The sequence below is a fragment of the Balearica regulorum genome, chromosome 4 (assembly GCF_011004875.1).
Source record: "Balearica regulorum gibbericeps isolate bBalReg1 chromosome 4, bBalReg1.pri, whole genome shotgun sequence".
Lineage (NCBI taxonomy): Eukaryota > Metazoa > Chordata > Aves > Gruiformes > Gruidae > Balearica > Balearica regulorum.
In genome coordinates, this window is record NC_046187.1 from 14,458,998 (window position 1) to 14,472,134 (window position 13,137).

Below are 13,137 nucleotides of genomic sequence, written 5' to 3' on the forward strand. Positions count from 1 at the left end.
ATCAGGTGGAAGGCACAGATTGGTTTGGTGGCAATCTTAAATTTGGGGGGGTTGGTTTTGGGGTTCCCCCCCTTGATTTTCGACTCTGTCCCAGTTTTGACTTGGAATATATCCCCTTGTTAGACAATGCCAATGAAATTCACATGGTTTAACTGATTGCAAGAGCTCTCAGTCAGTTCTTTAACCTTTAAAATTTTGGCAGTTTATAATAAGCGTATTTGATAATGAGGACCGTTAGCATATACGTTTGTAGCTGAAGTTTGTTTATATTATAATTTCAGAATTTGTTTGGAAGCAACAGTCTTGATGGAGGAAGCAGCCCTATGGTAAAACCTAAGGGAGATAAACAAGTAGAATATTTAGATCTGGACCTAGATTCAGGAAAATCTACCCCACCTCGTAAGGTAAGCAAATCTTCAACTCTTGCATTTCTGCCACCAAGAGTTTAAAATTTTTTCACAAGTAGTTGCTGGGAAAGAGGGAGCCTCCAGCAAGATCACCTTAACTAGTTTGTCAAGTGGTCAATCGGAGGGAGAGCCTATGTTGGACCTTTCAGAGAAACTTGTGCTTGTTCTGTATCTGTTTGGGATATCTGCTTACTTCTTGTTGTGAATTTATTTTAACATGTTTTTCACTCTGCCTTGCCTTTCCCAGAAAAAGAGCAGTGGTTCGGGCAGCAGCGTGGCAGATGAACGAGTTGATTATGTTGTGGTTGACCAGCAGAAAACGCTAGCACTGAAGAGCACGCGAGAGGCATGGACTGATGGGAGACAGTCTACAGAATCTGAAACACCTACAAAAAGCGTGAAATGAAAATGCTGCTTTTTCTTCAAAGAACAGAAAGGAGTGGATTTTGAAGAATTACAGACCCACAGTGGCAGTGTTGTTCAACTGTACAGTCAGTACTTGGTTCACTGGTGTGTGAATAGGTTCTTGACCAAATAGAATGGAAGCCAAAGGACACTTTGAATATATCAAAGGAATTTTAAGATCGTAAATTGGCTCTGTGGTCTCTGGAAAAATTGCAACCTGTAAATAACATGTAAAATAGTATTGCTTAGCTTTCAGAAAACCTTTTGTTCTGTAGTTAACACATTTGTAGTATTACTATGTTTATGCACTTTTCAGTTACAATGTTGGTTCAGGTATTCCCAGTTAGTGTACCTTAATGCCTAATTCATCTGGAGAATTTTTTTTTTTCCTTACACTACTATTCCTTACAATTTTAGGTTAATTAAGCTACATGTAGATACAGAAATTAATATTTGAACTTCATTTTAACATCTTAAATTTGATTTTGCGGAAATACTTTCACAATTGAATAATCTACTTGAAATGCCAAGAGACGACCGTTAGTTACATGCTTGTTTATATTTAATACACACAAGATTATTTGGAAGTCTACAGGTTACCTTCCTAACAAAAATTGCTGTGAGTTAATAATAATGAACTGTACTGGGTTTAGACCTACAATCCTGGCTTATATGTTAGTTGTTAGTGGTGGAACTTCTATTGTATTTTATTAATGACAGTGTTCTGTGTTCAATGGGTGAAGATTCTGCAGGGTGGGATCTTACACTTTTAAAGACTGAATAATTAAATATCAAGTAAGCCTGCAAACCACTGATGGCATGCAGTAATATTGTGATCTCACACTTATTAACAAGAAATAACCTTTATATTATTTACAGAAGGTAGAGTATATAAATCAGGTACGTACCAAGCACTATTGTGCTAATACACTGATCAGGTTTAGACAATGAGCTTTAGTTTTGTACTATTTAGAAGTTCTAATGTCAGTTGTCAGTTCAAGATTAATGGGACAGTTTGACATTCACTGTTCGTAGTACTAGCAAAATACTGTGATTTTGAATTAGACATTAATTCAAATGGAAATACTATGTTTTGACACCATAGTGCCCTTCTTATGATCTCTATTTTACTTTAATCTCCTGCTTGGCCTTATATTTAAATCCCTATGCAACTGATATTTTATATCTCTGTTTTTAAAAATTAGATAATATACTTAAATGATCCCCTTGTAAACCACTTGTTGTTCTTTCCTGGTACAGGATTTTAAGCTCTGTATACTGTGATCCTTTATTTTACTATGCCAGTTCCAAATAATAATCTGCCTTGGTTTAGAAACATTTTTTTTGTTATTTGGAAGAAGATAGTTCTTTAAATATGTGAATGATTTAGGTCTAGATAGAAAACTTACTAACACTTTTTTTTTTTTTTACACAAACATCCTCAAGTAAGCAGTTGGTTTTTGTTTTCCCACTCAATTGTTTTATTTTGTCCAGATCATTTAAAAGTTGAGCATAGAGCTGTGTTCTTTTCTGGCATGTTGGCCTTAGTACTGTGCCTAATCTACCATTGGTTGTTTCTCTCCCCTCACAGCCACAATCTACAGTATGTAAATTATCTTATTCTTAACAAGGGTTCTTTTTAAATTAGTAATATTTTGATGCTTTGAATGTTCATTTTAAAAAAGAAACTAAACACAATGCATTTTGAGGTGAATTTTAAATAAATCAAGTTGTTCAGTTTTGATGTGTAAACTCTGTCCTGTGAAACAGCAAACCAACCTTAATGCGTCTATGAAGGTGCCTAGATACCAACCACGCTTTTTCGAAATCATAGATTACCTCTTAGTACCTCTCAAAGAAACCATACAGCTAAAATAATTTTCAAGATGTATCTCTTTAAAACCAAGCAGCTAAATAATCTGAATTCCCAGTCTTCTGGAAGCCAGAAGAAGTGATGTGAGCCAGGGAACCTTGATGACTCAATCAAAAGTAGTTCAAACCTATGAAGATTCTGGAGCTATAGCTCAACTCTGCTTTGACAGTCTTCCTATCCAATAATAAACTCTTCTTCACAGTTGCTCCAGTTGAAGCACCCGTAGGCATGGTAAGTACTTGGTAACTAATGTAACGATAGGACACTTGTTTTAGGACACTAGCTTTAAGCATTTTATCGGTGCCATGATAGCAGTGCATCTCCACTGCTGAGATGCCTGTAATTCGTTAACAGATGTGGTTAAATAATCACTTTGCTGTTTATCCTACATAATTGGTTTGGTGCTTGCCATTGGGGAGAAGAATCATGCTGCACTCATGCGTGCACCCAAGGATTAAGATGATCTTGGAATATTTCAAGCTTGTGTTTCTTTATTCTCTCAATAGATGGGAGAATTTGAGGGAGAAGGTTTGAAAGGGCTGCTCATTTTTTTACCTATCCCTAACCCATCTGTCTTTGAAACATTTACCAACTACGCAACTATGTATTTTTAAAATTCTTTGGATTTTTGTAATCAAACAGTGATTCTTATGTCTAGATATCTATATTATTTTTTCACATGTTGCAAGCATCTCTGATAGTGAAGTATAAATGCCTAAAAGAATCGGTTTCCTAGGCTGGCCTCTCTTGTTGAGCTAGTGATACAAGGTGGTTTTGCTCTCAGTTTGCTGCTATCAGTCCTTGTTTTACAGATTACACTTATTCTTTCTTCATTTTAAATTTGGCAGCATTCACAATGTTAATTGTTGTTATGATTGAGAATCCACTCTTAATTTCTAAGCTTTTCCCCTTCCTTTCGTTCAGGAAGTTCGCAGTGTTCAGCCTGTACAGGCATTATAATGCTTTCTAAGTATTAGTCTAAAATTTCTCTTTAATTAGATTTCCAAGCAGTTTTCTCCCCCTAATTCCAGTAATACATTTCTTTACTTACATGTCCAAAGTCTGTTTGGAATCAGAGCTGTGATACTAACTCTGGATGGTACATCTCATTTTCATCTATAAAGCTAGAGTTGGGGCTTTGTGCTCCGGGTCTGTCTGAGCTCTTGGATAGTCTAAGGATGTGAATATTGAATTGAAAATGTGAATCCTAAATTTTAGGTGGTAGAAAGGAAGCTAGACTGATGTTAGCCTTGTGTAAGTTTGAGTCACTAGTTTTGTAAGGATACTCTAACTAGAGGGATGGCTGCTGGTAGAAATTCTGTAGATATCGGTGCAGAAGTAGTTTGTGAGTGGTGTTTGTCAAGTGTTCTTTTTCAAACAAGTAAGTTCTTTCTTGTTTCACTAAAAGCAGTGTGTTACCAGTTGAGGATATAGTTTTCATTGCTGTACGTGGCATGAGTAATTTTAAACTGCAAATGTATGTGTGTAATAGGTCTTTTACAAATGCACAAAATGTTGCTCACAAAAATCAAAAGAAAAACTTAGTGCCTTGTGCACTAAGATTGACTCTAAAGATGGTTTGGTATCACTTCATGCCATAATCTGAACAACATGTTATCTGGTAAGTACTAGTGGCCACACTTTTACACACCGTGAGATAATCGCTATTACTTCATGAAGTGCAGGTGCAAACACAGCTCTGCTGTTCTGCTAAACATTTGTAAAGTGACACTGAAAAAGACGAAAGATAAAAATGTGATCATTAGCCTTTTTTACTGGCATTTGTAGTTATAATCCCACACACACATTCACTTATGGCAGTTGTGACATAGGGCATACAGACAAATTACAATCTTGCTGTTTTAATTAATTTAGAAGTCATTGCTCCATGTAGCTAAATAGGAAGTGATGGGCAGCTCTATAGCTTTCACATTGTACTATGAGCTAAGCAAGTTTTTTATGGCAGTGAAATTTAAGATTAGCTCTTACCAACTCCAGCAGTCAATTCATGTATGTATTGTAGTCTTGTCAAACTGCTTTGGAAACTTAGCAGCCCTGGACAAACCTTCCATGCCCTCCTTTACTATAGAGGTTTATGTCATAAAAAGCCAAAGGATGTTTATTTGCCCAAGAAAAAGGTATTGCCATATAGTATCTGTCCAATTTTAGAAAGCAGTAATATCATTTGATGTCTTTGGATATTTTACACCTATCCTCCGTATTTCTTGCATCTGCTCTTGGTGTCTGTGTATTGCTCCAAACACCGCTGCTTAAGGTTCATTTCTTCTTGTCTGTCTCATTACATAGAAATACTGATGTGGTCCATGGCCACCAAAAAAAAGTGCTTGACCAGCAATTGATGTAATAAATGTTCCACAAAACCATTGTGTTGATTGGGCATAGGTGAACCAAACGCCAAGTTGTGAGGGTTTTGTGTGGCTTTTTGTTTTAACTGAACAGACAATTTGGGTGCGGGCCTCAACTTGATGAGGTGCAGAGAGGGACAAAAAGAAAAGGTGCTTGAGATGGTGATGAACAATGTCTTTGACATTAAAAGTTTCCCAGTATGTGTTTATGGTTCTGCATCCTTGATGTTTAATTTTCAGTAACAAAAGTGGGAGAATAGCAGGTGTTAGATGCATGACTAGTTGAAAGGCTTTTGCCATCTCATCGTTAATAAACAGAGCTAGGCCATTCCGATGCCAGTGGTTTTCTTTTTAGATGGGGTTTAAAAGAAAATTCCCGTGTTCTATTTGAAAGGGACCATCTATGTTTGCTTCAACTTTTTTATAAGAAACAAGTTAGCTGAAGTGTACAGTTGTGTAATCTGCAGTGTATACACGTAACTTCCAACCTGGTATTCTATGTTTCTAACTTAAGAAATGCTAAACATTTTGGTAAAACCAACTTGCAAAATAAGTATCTCGCTGTGATGCCAAATTTAGTAAGCCAGTAGAATTACTTTTCAGTTTCTAAACAACAAGGCATGGGCCAATGCCTTTTACTTCTTGTGTTTAAGAACAAAAAGTAAACGTTAGAAAAACTTACTAATTTTGAAATGTTTTAGTTTACTATAGTAAGATGGAATAGAAAAAATCCTATACAGTGCAGAACATAAAATACAAAGCTGTTAAAATGGAGACACTCAAAATTTTTTTTGCAGTTATAAAATCAACATTTGTAGTAATCATCATGATTCACTCCTGAAGATTCTTACAGGATCCATCATTGTTGCCAAGCCTTTTCCTGGTAAACTATATCTGCAATGAAACAATAAGAAAATGGGTGTCACATCAATTTTGAAAAAGGCCAATCCTACTATTATGAGATTTTATTAAATCCTGTTTGAGGTTCTTTTTGGCTGGTGCTGGGTGCTGGCCTGTGGATGTGGGGCTGGCACAAGGTACCCAGACAACTTGATCCCACTTTGGAAGAGGGTGTGGAAATCCGGTCTGCAAAGTAGAACTAGGCTTAGTATTACTTTTAGAATTGACTGAGCACTTTTAAGTATGAAATAATGTTTTTTATTTGGAAAAACAGAAGGCTCACAGCAGGGCATCTCAGTATTTTATGCAAGTTTAGCTGTAGACCTGGCAGAAGAGTTGAGCTGTACTTGAACTAGCTGTAACTAGCTAGTGACTAGTTGTATAATCTAACAGTGCCTCTAGGTGCCCAAGAAACAACACTTAAAGCTACAGGTAAAGTATAGATTTCTATTCCAAAACTCTGTTTACAGAAAATACATTGGTATCTGGAAAGCTGATTGTTGGTGCTGATCGTTGGTACCAATTGTAAGCAAATACAACTGGGCAGCAGAAAGTTGCCTTTACTACATTTTTACTTTTAATCAGATGGCCAGAATAGGAGGAAAGTATAATTATGCCTTATTTTTCCTGAATTCTTACCAGACTTTAAATTATATTATTTCATATTTTTACACTATTTTCAGGGAATATACTTTAGAGGAAGGAATCACTACTTGTTTCTGTGCCCTTGTGCTGTGGATTTACACACTTGTAAACTATGCAGACTAATTGAAATGTTTGTTCAGGACTTTTTTCCCTTACCTGTTAGTGGTGAAGGATGCTGGCCTGGGAGTTTTGGGCATGCCTCAGACTGACCTGCTGGAGCACCTCAATTTCAGTTTGGAGTTAATTGCATCAAAATGGTGATTCAACCCTCCGCTGAGGTTGTCTTCATAGTAGTACACAGAAATCACAGTGTATGTATTTAGTTACTTCTAAAAAATTATTTATAGTTGAGACCAAAATGTTGAAACAAATGATGTTCAGAGTTAGACTTCATAATCTCTAGTTAGGTACGGAGCAGCATTTTTAAACAGCATTAAGTGTAACAGGTTGCAAGTTCCTCAGCCACACAAATCCATTTTATGATCTTTTGAGGAGCAGACTTTAATATTCCAGGCACCGGTGTATCCTGTTTATGTAAGTGGAAGTTCCAAGAACTTTTTCAAAATAATCTCATTTCTATTCAGGTATGTAATACAAGTTTAGGCACTAAATTCTAAAAATACTGATTGAGTTTTATCTATTTTTTTTTTTTTGGTGGATAAATGAAAGAAGTAATGATCCTGAAGATGTATTTACCATTACCTCTGCTCACTGGCAGCTTAGTCCGAGGGAGCATGGAATAGATGTAGCTCTTAAAGAACTTTTTAAAAAAAAAAAGAGAAAAAAGTTAAAGGAGCCAACCAGGACCAGGATTTAGGCTCTGATCTGCCTTGCAGTGAGCTCCCTTCCCCTTGTACACTGTGGGGTGCTGCTGCACCCCGATTCCAGCGCTCAGCTTAGAAGTGGGGATAGAAATTCTGCGGCCAGTGCCAGAGAGGCAGCAACAAGCTCTGGAAAAGCAGTGCGCTTAAAAACTGTAGAAAGGAGTTGAAGCAAAATTTTAGCTTTGGAGAGTTGGTGGGTGGTGGTTTTGTTTCCGCCTTGTAAAAGGAATAGGATAAAACTTAGGATGGGGATGCAAGTACACTTGACACTAGCCTTTGCAGACTGTGCTGCATCTTGCTGTGAAAATTGTTCACCCCGTTTTTTGTAGTGGTACCTGTGGTCTATGCTTTTTGTAGAGTATCCTTGCATTGGTGTACCAGGAGGAGGGCCATCTTTTAAAGTATGGGACTAAGGATCAGAAAATGTTGGCTCCCACCCTTTCTTGAGCCAGCCAGCCAAGCTGCCCTGGGATATAGTCCCGTCAGAAGACTTTGGCAAGAAGCTGAATAGGTGCTGATTTATGGTCAGGTCTGGTCTTGAACTGTGAGATGGTTTTGTGCAAGCAAGTACCTAAAGGGGGTCTATTAAAAAGTTGAAGAGGATCTTTTTATGAGGGCATGTAGTGATAGGACAAGGGGTAATGGGTTTAAGCTGAAGGAGGGTCGATTTAGAGTAGAGGTTAGAAAGGAATTCTTTACTGTTAGAGTGGTGAGGCACTGGAACAGGTTGCCCAGAGAAGCTGTGGATGCCCCATCCCTGGAAGTGTTCAAGGCCAGGTTGGATGAGGCTTTGGGCGACCTCGTCTAGTGGAGGGTGTCCCTGCCCATGGCAGGGGGGGTCAGAACTAGATGATCTTTAAGGTCCCTTCCAACCCAAACCATTCTGTGGTTCTATGAAGCTTAGTGTGGACCTAGTTTTGTGATAACATACTTCGTGGTGTGTGACTGGTCACACAGGTTCATTAGTAGTTTCAACCTTTTTTTGTCAAGGTGTACTTGCATAAAAGTTTAGGGATAAATTTCCAGTTGATAGTTCTAAGATCTTTCTTAAGGTTTTCTTTTAGTAGGTGCATTGTGTAGGAAGATGGAAACGTTAAATTAAACAGGCAGTTACTCTTCTGTAAATGGGATGAAATTCTGCTTAAAACCAAACACAGAATAACCACTCAGAGCGCCCTCAGAAGAAGAGAACTTTTATTTCAGCTGTAGATCTTTGTTTAGTATCTTCTATTTATAGGTCTGACTATCTTCAGGTAAACCACAGCCATGCAGACCTTTTCTGTTTCCTTTAGAAAGCATCCGTCCTGAACACCCCCAGTTCTGTTGGCTGGGGCTTTCTGCTCAGGGCTGCCAAAATAGCTTTGCCTGGCTGACTCCCCTCTGGTCAGATACTTCTCTAAAAGTATTGCTTCTGGGCACATAATGTGTCAGATAGTTCTTTTCTCTGAGTAGTTTTTATGTCCCCTGCATCAAAATGATCTGAAAACATGCCGTTATGTTTTTCCCCGAGACGCTTGGTTTTTTGGTGAAGTCTTACTTTGATTTCCTGTGTTTTTCTGACATGGTTTTTTTTCCAAAATATTTAGTTTAATTAAAGGAGGTTTGAAACATAATTACTTTCATAATAGCTGCTCTGTTTTTCATGAGCGAGCAGAAGTTGGGTTTTTTTACATATCAAATAATTTCTGTTATTCAGAATAATCGCTAATGCTGAAAGGAATTTGGATGATGTATACAAACTAGTAACTCAAAAGAAGTGAATATAGCCTAATACAAAATGTGTATTCATGTCTAACACCAAAGAAAATACGTGTGGCGCAAAGCAAGCATAACGTACAGCGCACATAAGAACACACCAATTTTTGGCAATAAAAACTGTATTGGAAGCCCCTATATATCCTATTTACTCTGATACTATAGTTACAGGAAAGTAGAGGGCAGATATTTGCCAATATGAGTTGAGTGTCTAAGTGTTTTTCAAAAACTTTCATGAGTATTTGTTTAAATATCTAAACACTATGGGGAAAATAGGCCCATGTCACACTGAGAAGAAACAAAGCAGTATCAGAAAGGCAGGAAAACCATGGAAATCAAGTTAAGGTGCTATGGCAGAGGCCTTGATGTAGCAAATTGGGGTGTATGGACAGGTACCTGTGTGTACATGGAATCCCACTAGAACTGTTACTTTCAGGGATAAAATTGCAGATGCAGTTTAAATATAAAAGTTATTAGGTCTTGCTTAAGAAAACTCTTTTTCAGATTAATCCCTATCTTTCAGTGAAGTCCAGGTTTATATCCAACTTCTTAAAATCCATTTTTGCTCTCAGAATGACAGCACCAGGAGGATGTCAGGTGGCTTAACTGCAGTGCCAATGGATGGAGGAAGCGACTGTTGCGAGGGAGCCTCTTTGCTTGCCTTGTCTCGCTCTGGTTGCCATGCCAAGTGGTGAGAAGTGTGAGCTTCATGGGTGCAGGGAAACAGGATTGGGGAGAACCTGACCCCTGAGAGGGAGGAGAATCTGGAGGTTTGAAAAGGGAAGGATCTGCGTATGTAATGAAGTGTGTGCATGTATTATTTTATATATAAAAATGTATTTTACATATTAAAAAACCCACATATTTTTGGATTTTGCTTGAGCTTTTTCAGTCACAGCAGCATGCAAATAAAACTTAAAAGCATTTTATTTACTCTGGGTTTCTTCTATGACACGTACCAGCAGTTGACACTACATGGGGTTGTTAGTTTGCACGGGTATATTTTATTGATCAAAGGGCTCGTTTTAAACTGGATGCAAGCAGAGTCTGACATGCTATGTGGATGTGTCGCTGTTACCAAATTGTCACTGGTTTGTGCTTGTGCAAAACTTGAAAGAGTTTTGGTCTTCATGTGTCACTGTTTTTGCACTCTGCTTTTTGAAGACAGACCTAAGACATAGTAGGCTTACAAGTGTTCGTTAGAGTTTAAGCACTGCAGATGAACTCGGTGCTGTTTATTTTGTATGAAACACTAATTTAGCTAGGATGGTTACACTGTAATTTGAACAACTTCAATGTCATCCTCACAGTACTCAAAATTTAGAGAGCACACGGATAAAATTTTTACACTTACATGTGGTAAACTTGAAAACATTGTTTCCATTGCATTAAGGAATCTACTGAAATTAATGTCTAATATCTTTTGCATGCGTTGATTTTTTTTTTACCGTGAAAATCAATGTGTTATCAGTTATGACAAAGCTGTACCTTTGCTGATGGGCAGAGATTTTTTTTTTTTTTTAAACAAACATAGCATGATTTGGACAGCTGATTTGGTTCCTGGTTAGTGTGCGTATAACCTGTTGCCTGCAGCACCATTGATCTGAGACTGGAAGAAAAATGCTGGTGACAGAAAAGTGACGGCTTTGAAGTAGGCCTGATTCTTTTTAGCTTTGGATGAGATAGTCCAGCTCAACATCAATATTGTGAGGGGCTAGAAAAACTGGAAGTATTTAATCTCACTTGTGTAGTATTTTACTCTTGGATTTTAAACTAAACTTTAAAAAACATCTACAAAACCCCCCAAGATCTGAATGCAAACCAGGCTCTCTCCCCTCTCCTACCTTCTTGAATCCAAATGACTGCCATATGACTGATGGTGTGACCACCACCAACTGTTTCACTCCTTTCATCTCCCAAACTTTGGGAAGATTTACAGTGTTGATACATGTGCGGCAATGCCTATTAGCATAATTGCTAGTAGTATCATTTAGAGTTGCTCTTACTTGTGGTGTTTCAATTTCTTGTTTAACAAGAAGTCATCTAAAGAATATTAATTAAAGTTATGATTACACAACTGAGCAACAAAATTGAAAGACATGTCTCCTGAGAGATTTGACAAAAATCTGTAATTAAACTGCTCTTCACTAACTTCATAAGCATGTTAATAATTAGTTGTCTCTACAGTTTAGTACTGGCTGAGGGAGGATTTTTTGCCTTATTGTGTATTTGACCATATGTTGGTGTTTAGCACATTAGAAAACCCTGTCATGAGCTGCTTTATGCCGCTGGCTGCTTTTAATTTAAGGTCTCCATATTCAGACTCTGTACGGACTGTTGTGATTTTGTGTGTTTATGAGCATCTTCACGTTAACTTGGAAAGTCCTCTTTCCTGTTTTGGTTTTTTGTTTGTTTGTGGGGTTTTTTTATAGTCTTCTGCTCTGCTTCCAAGACTTTAAGAAATTTAGAACCTTTAGTCTTACTCTCCTCTTCTGACAAGAGATTTTTTTTTTTAATTATTATTATTATGCCTGCCCTCTGTACTTGTTAGAAGTCTAATAGTTTGCTTTATTTTTGCCTCTAGCTGAGCCTTTTCCTCTGAGCATGGTGATTTCAGTAAGTCTTTCTGCTGTTTCACAGCATGGTTCCCTTCACTTGGGAATAGCTTGTCCAAAGTTCTGATGTAGGAGTTGACTCCTAGTGATATTGCTCTCCTGCAGTGACACAGGGTCCATGGCAACTTCAAGTGAGTAATACTGAATAATGAAATGGATTAGACCTAGAGTTACGATTTTTGTTGAGAAGTGAATTATCTATTCAGAAGCATTTGGGTCTGTAAAACTGTATTTCATTACTATCCTGCTAGGGTTATCCAAAAATACTCATCTGATATTGCAGGTTGTGTAAAACTGCAAGACTAAGGTTTGGTTTTGGGGTTGGGTTTTTTCCCCCCTACCTCTGCTGTAGAGAAAAAAAAACAATAATCCTGTTTCGATTGTGGAATTCAGGTTTTGACTAGGAATATTTTTTTATAATATTTCACTTTTTGAGAATGAAATATTTGGGGCTGGTATTTTCTTGCATATGAACTTTGAAATTTAAGCAAAAATGATTCTATCTGTATGGTAAAGGTAGAGTTTCTCAGAAGGAAGGGAGAAGCTAAACTAATAGCCAGGAAGAGAAGAGAAACAATTTTGAGGTAGAGATGAATGACATATTAACCTTTTCTGATATCAGGCATGCACGGTGCTGTTTTATTTTACTGGATGGCCAAGGATCAGTGAGATTTGGATGGAGGTGGTGCTTTTCTCCCTCTTCCCTTAGTAATTTTTCTCACCTTCTCCACCAAACCAGATCTTACCTGGCAATTTTATTCTGATTATAAAAGATGGTGTCAAAGGTGCTGAAACATCTTCACTTCTCTTCCCAAATTCCTGACTCCTTCCCAAGGACCTTCTACCTCACTTTTCTTCACTAGTGATCCTCTACGTGTGGTTTTCTTTGGTGCTTTGCAAGGGAGACAGAGTGCAAAATGGGGAGGGGGAGCGTAGCTTGCTTCCCACCCTCGCCTACGCTCCACACCACGCAGGCAGGACTGCGTCACCTGAAGCAGCTCTAGGAGAAGGGGCAGAAGCTGAGGCAGAGCAGATTAAAACTGGACACAAGACTCTGCTGGAATAGTATAGGCAGCTAAATTAATACAATTTAGTGAAACTTGCTGCTGCATGTATTTAGAAGTTACAGTTGTCTCCCTGAAGGCAGAGAAAAGCCTCCAGCAAAGCTGAAGGACTGGGTTTTCATCCATGATAAGAGACAACAACAAGCAGTGGGAAAATATGTCAGTAAATTTGTTACTCGTTGAGAAATCCTATTTTAGGAAAATTGAGATTTTTCTGGGAAGTTGTTATTCTGAGTAGTTTTGGCAGACATGAAGTGAAACAATCTTTTGGAAATGTCAAAGC

General features: G+C 37.8%; 1 protein-coding gene across 6 annotated transcripts in view; it reads left to right on the forward strand.

Moving 5' to 3' along the window:
- The window catches only part of GAB1 (GRB2 associated binding protein 1), a 101,638-nt gene extending 99,074 nt beyond the window's left edge, over positions 1–2,564 (forward strand). For all 6 annotated transcript variants that reach the window (XM_075751211.1, XM_075751213.1, XM_075751214.1 and 3 more), the window contains 2 exons: positions 282–404; positions 655–2,564. In XM_075751211.1, the coding sequence (XP_075607326.1) occupies positions 282–404; positions 655–813 (282 nt within the window). In that variant the 3' untranslated portion in view covers positions 814–2,564. The remainder of the gene's footprint in view (positions 1–281; positions 405–654) is intronic.
- The last annotated feature ends 10,573 nt before the right edge of the window (positions 2,565–13,137 follow it).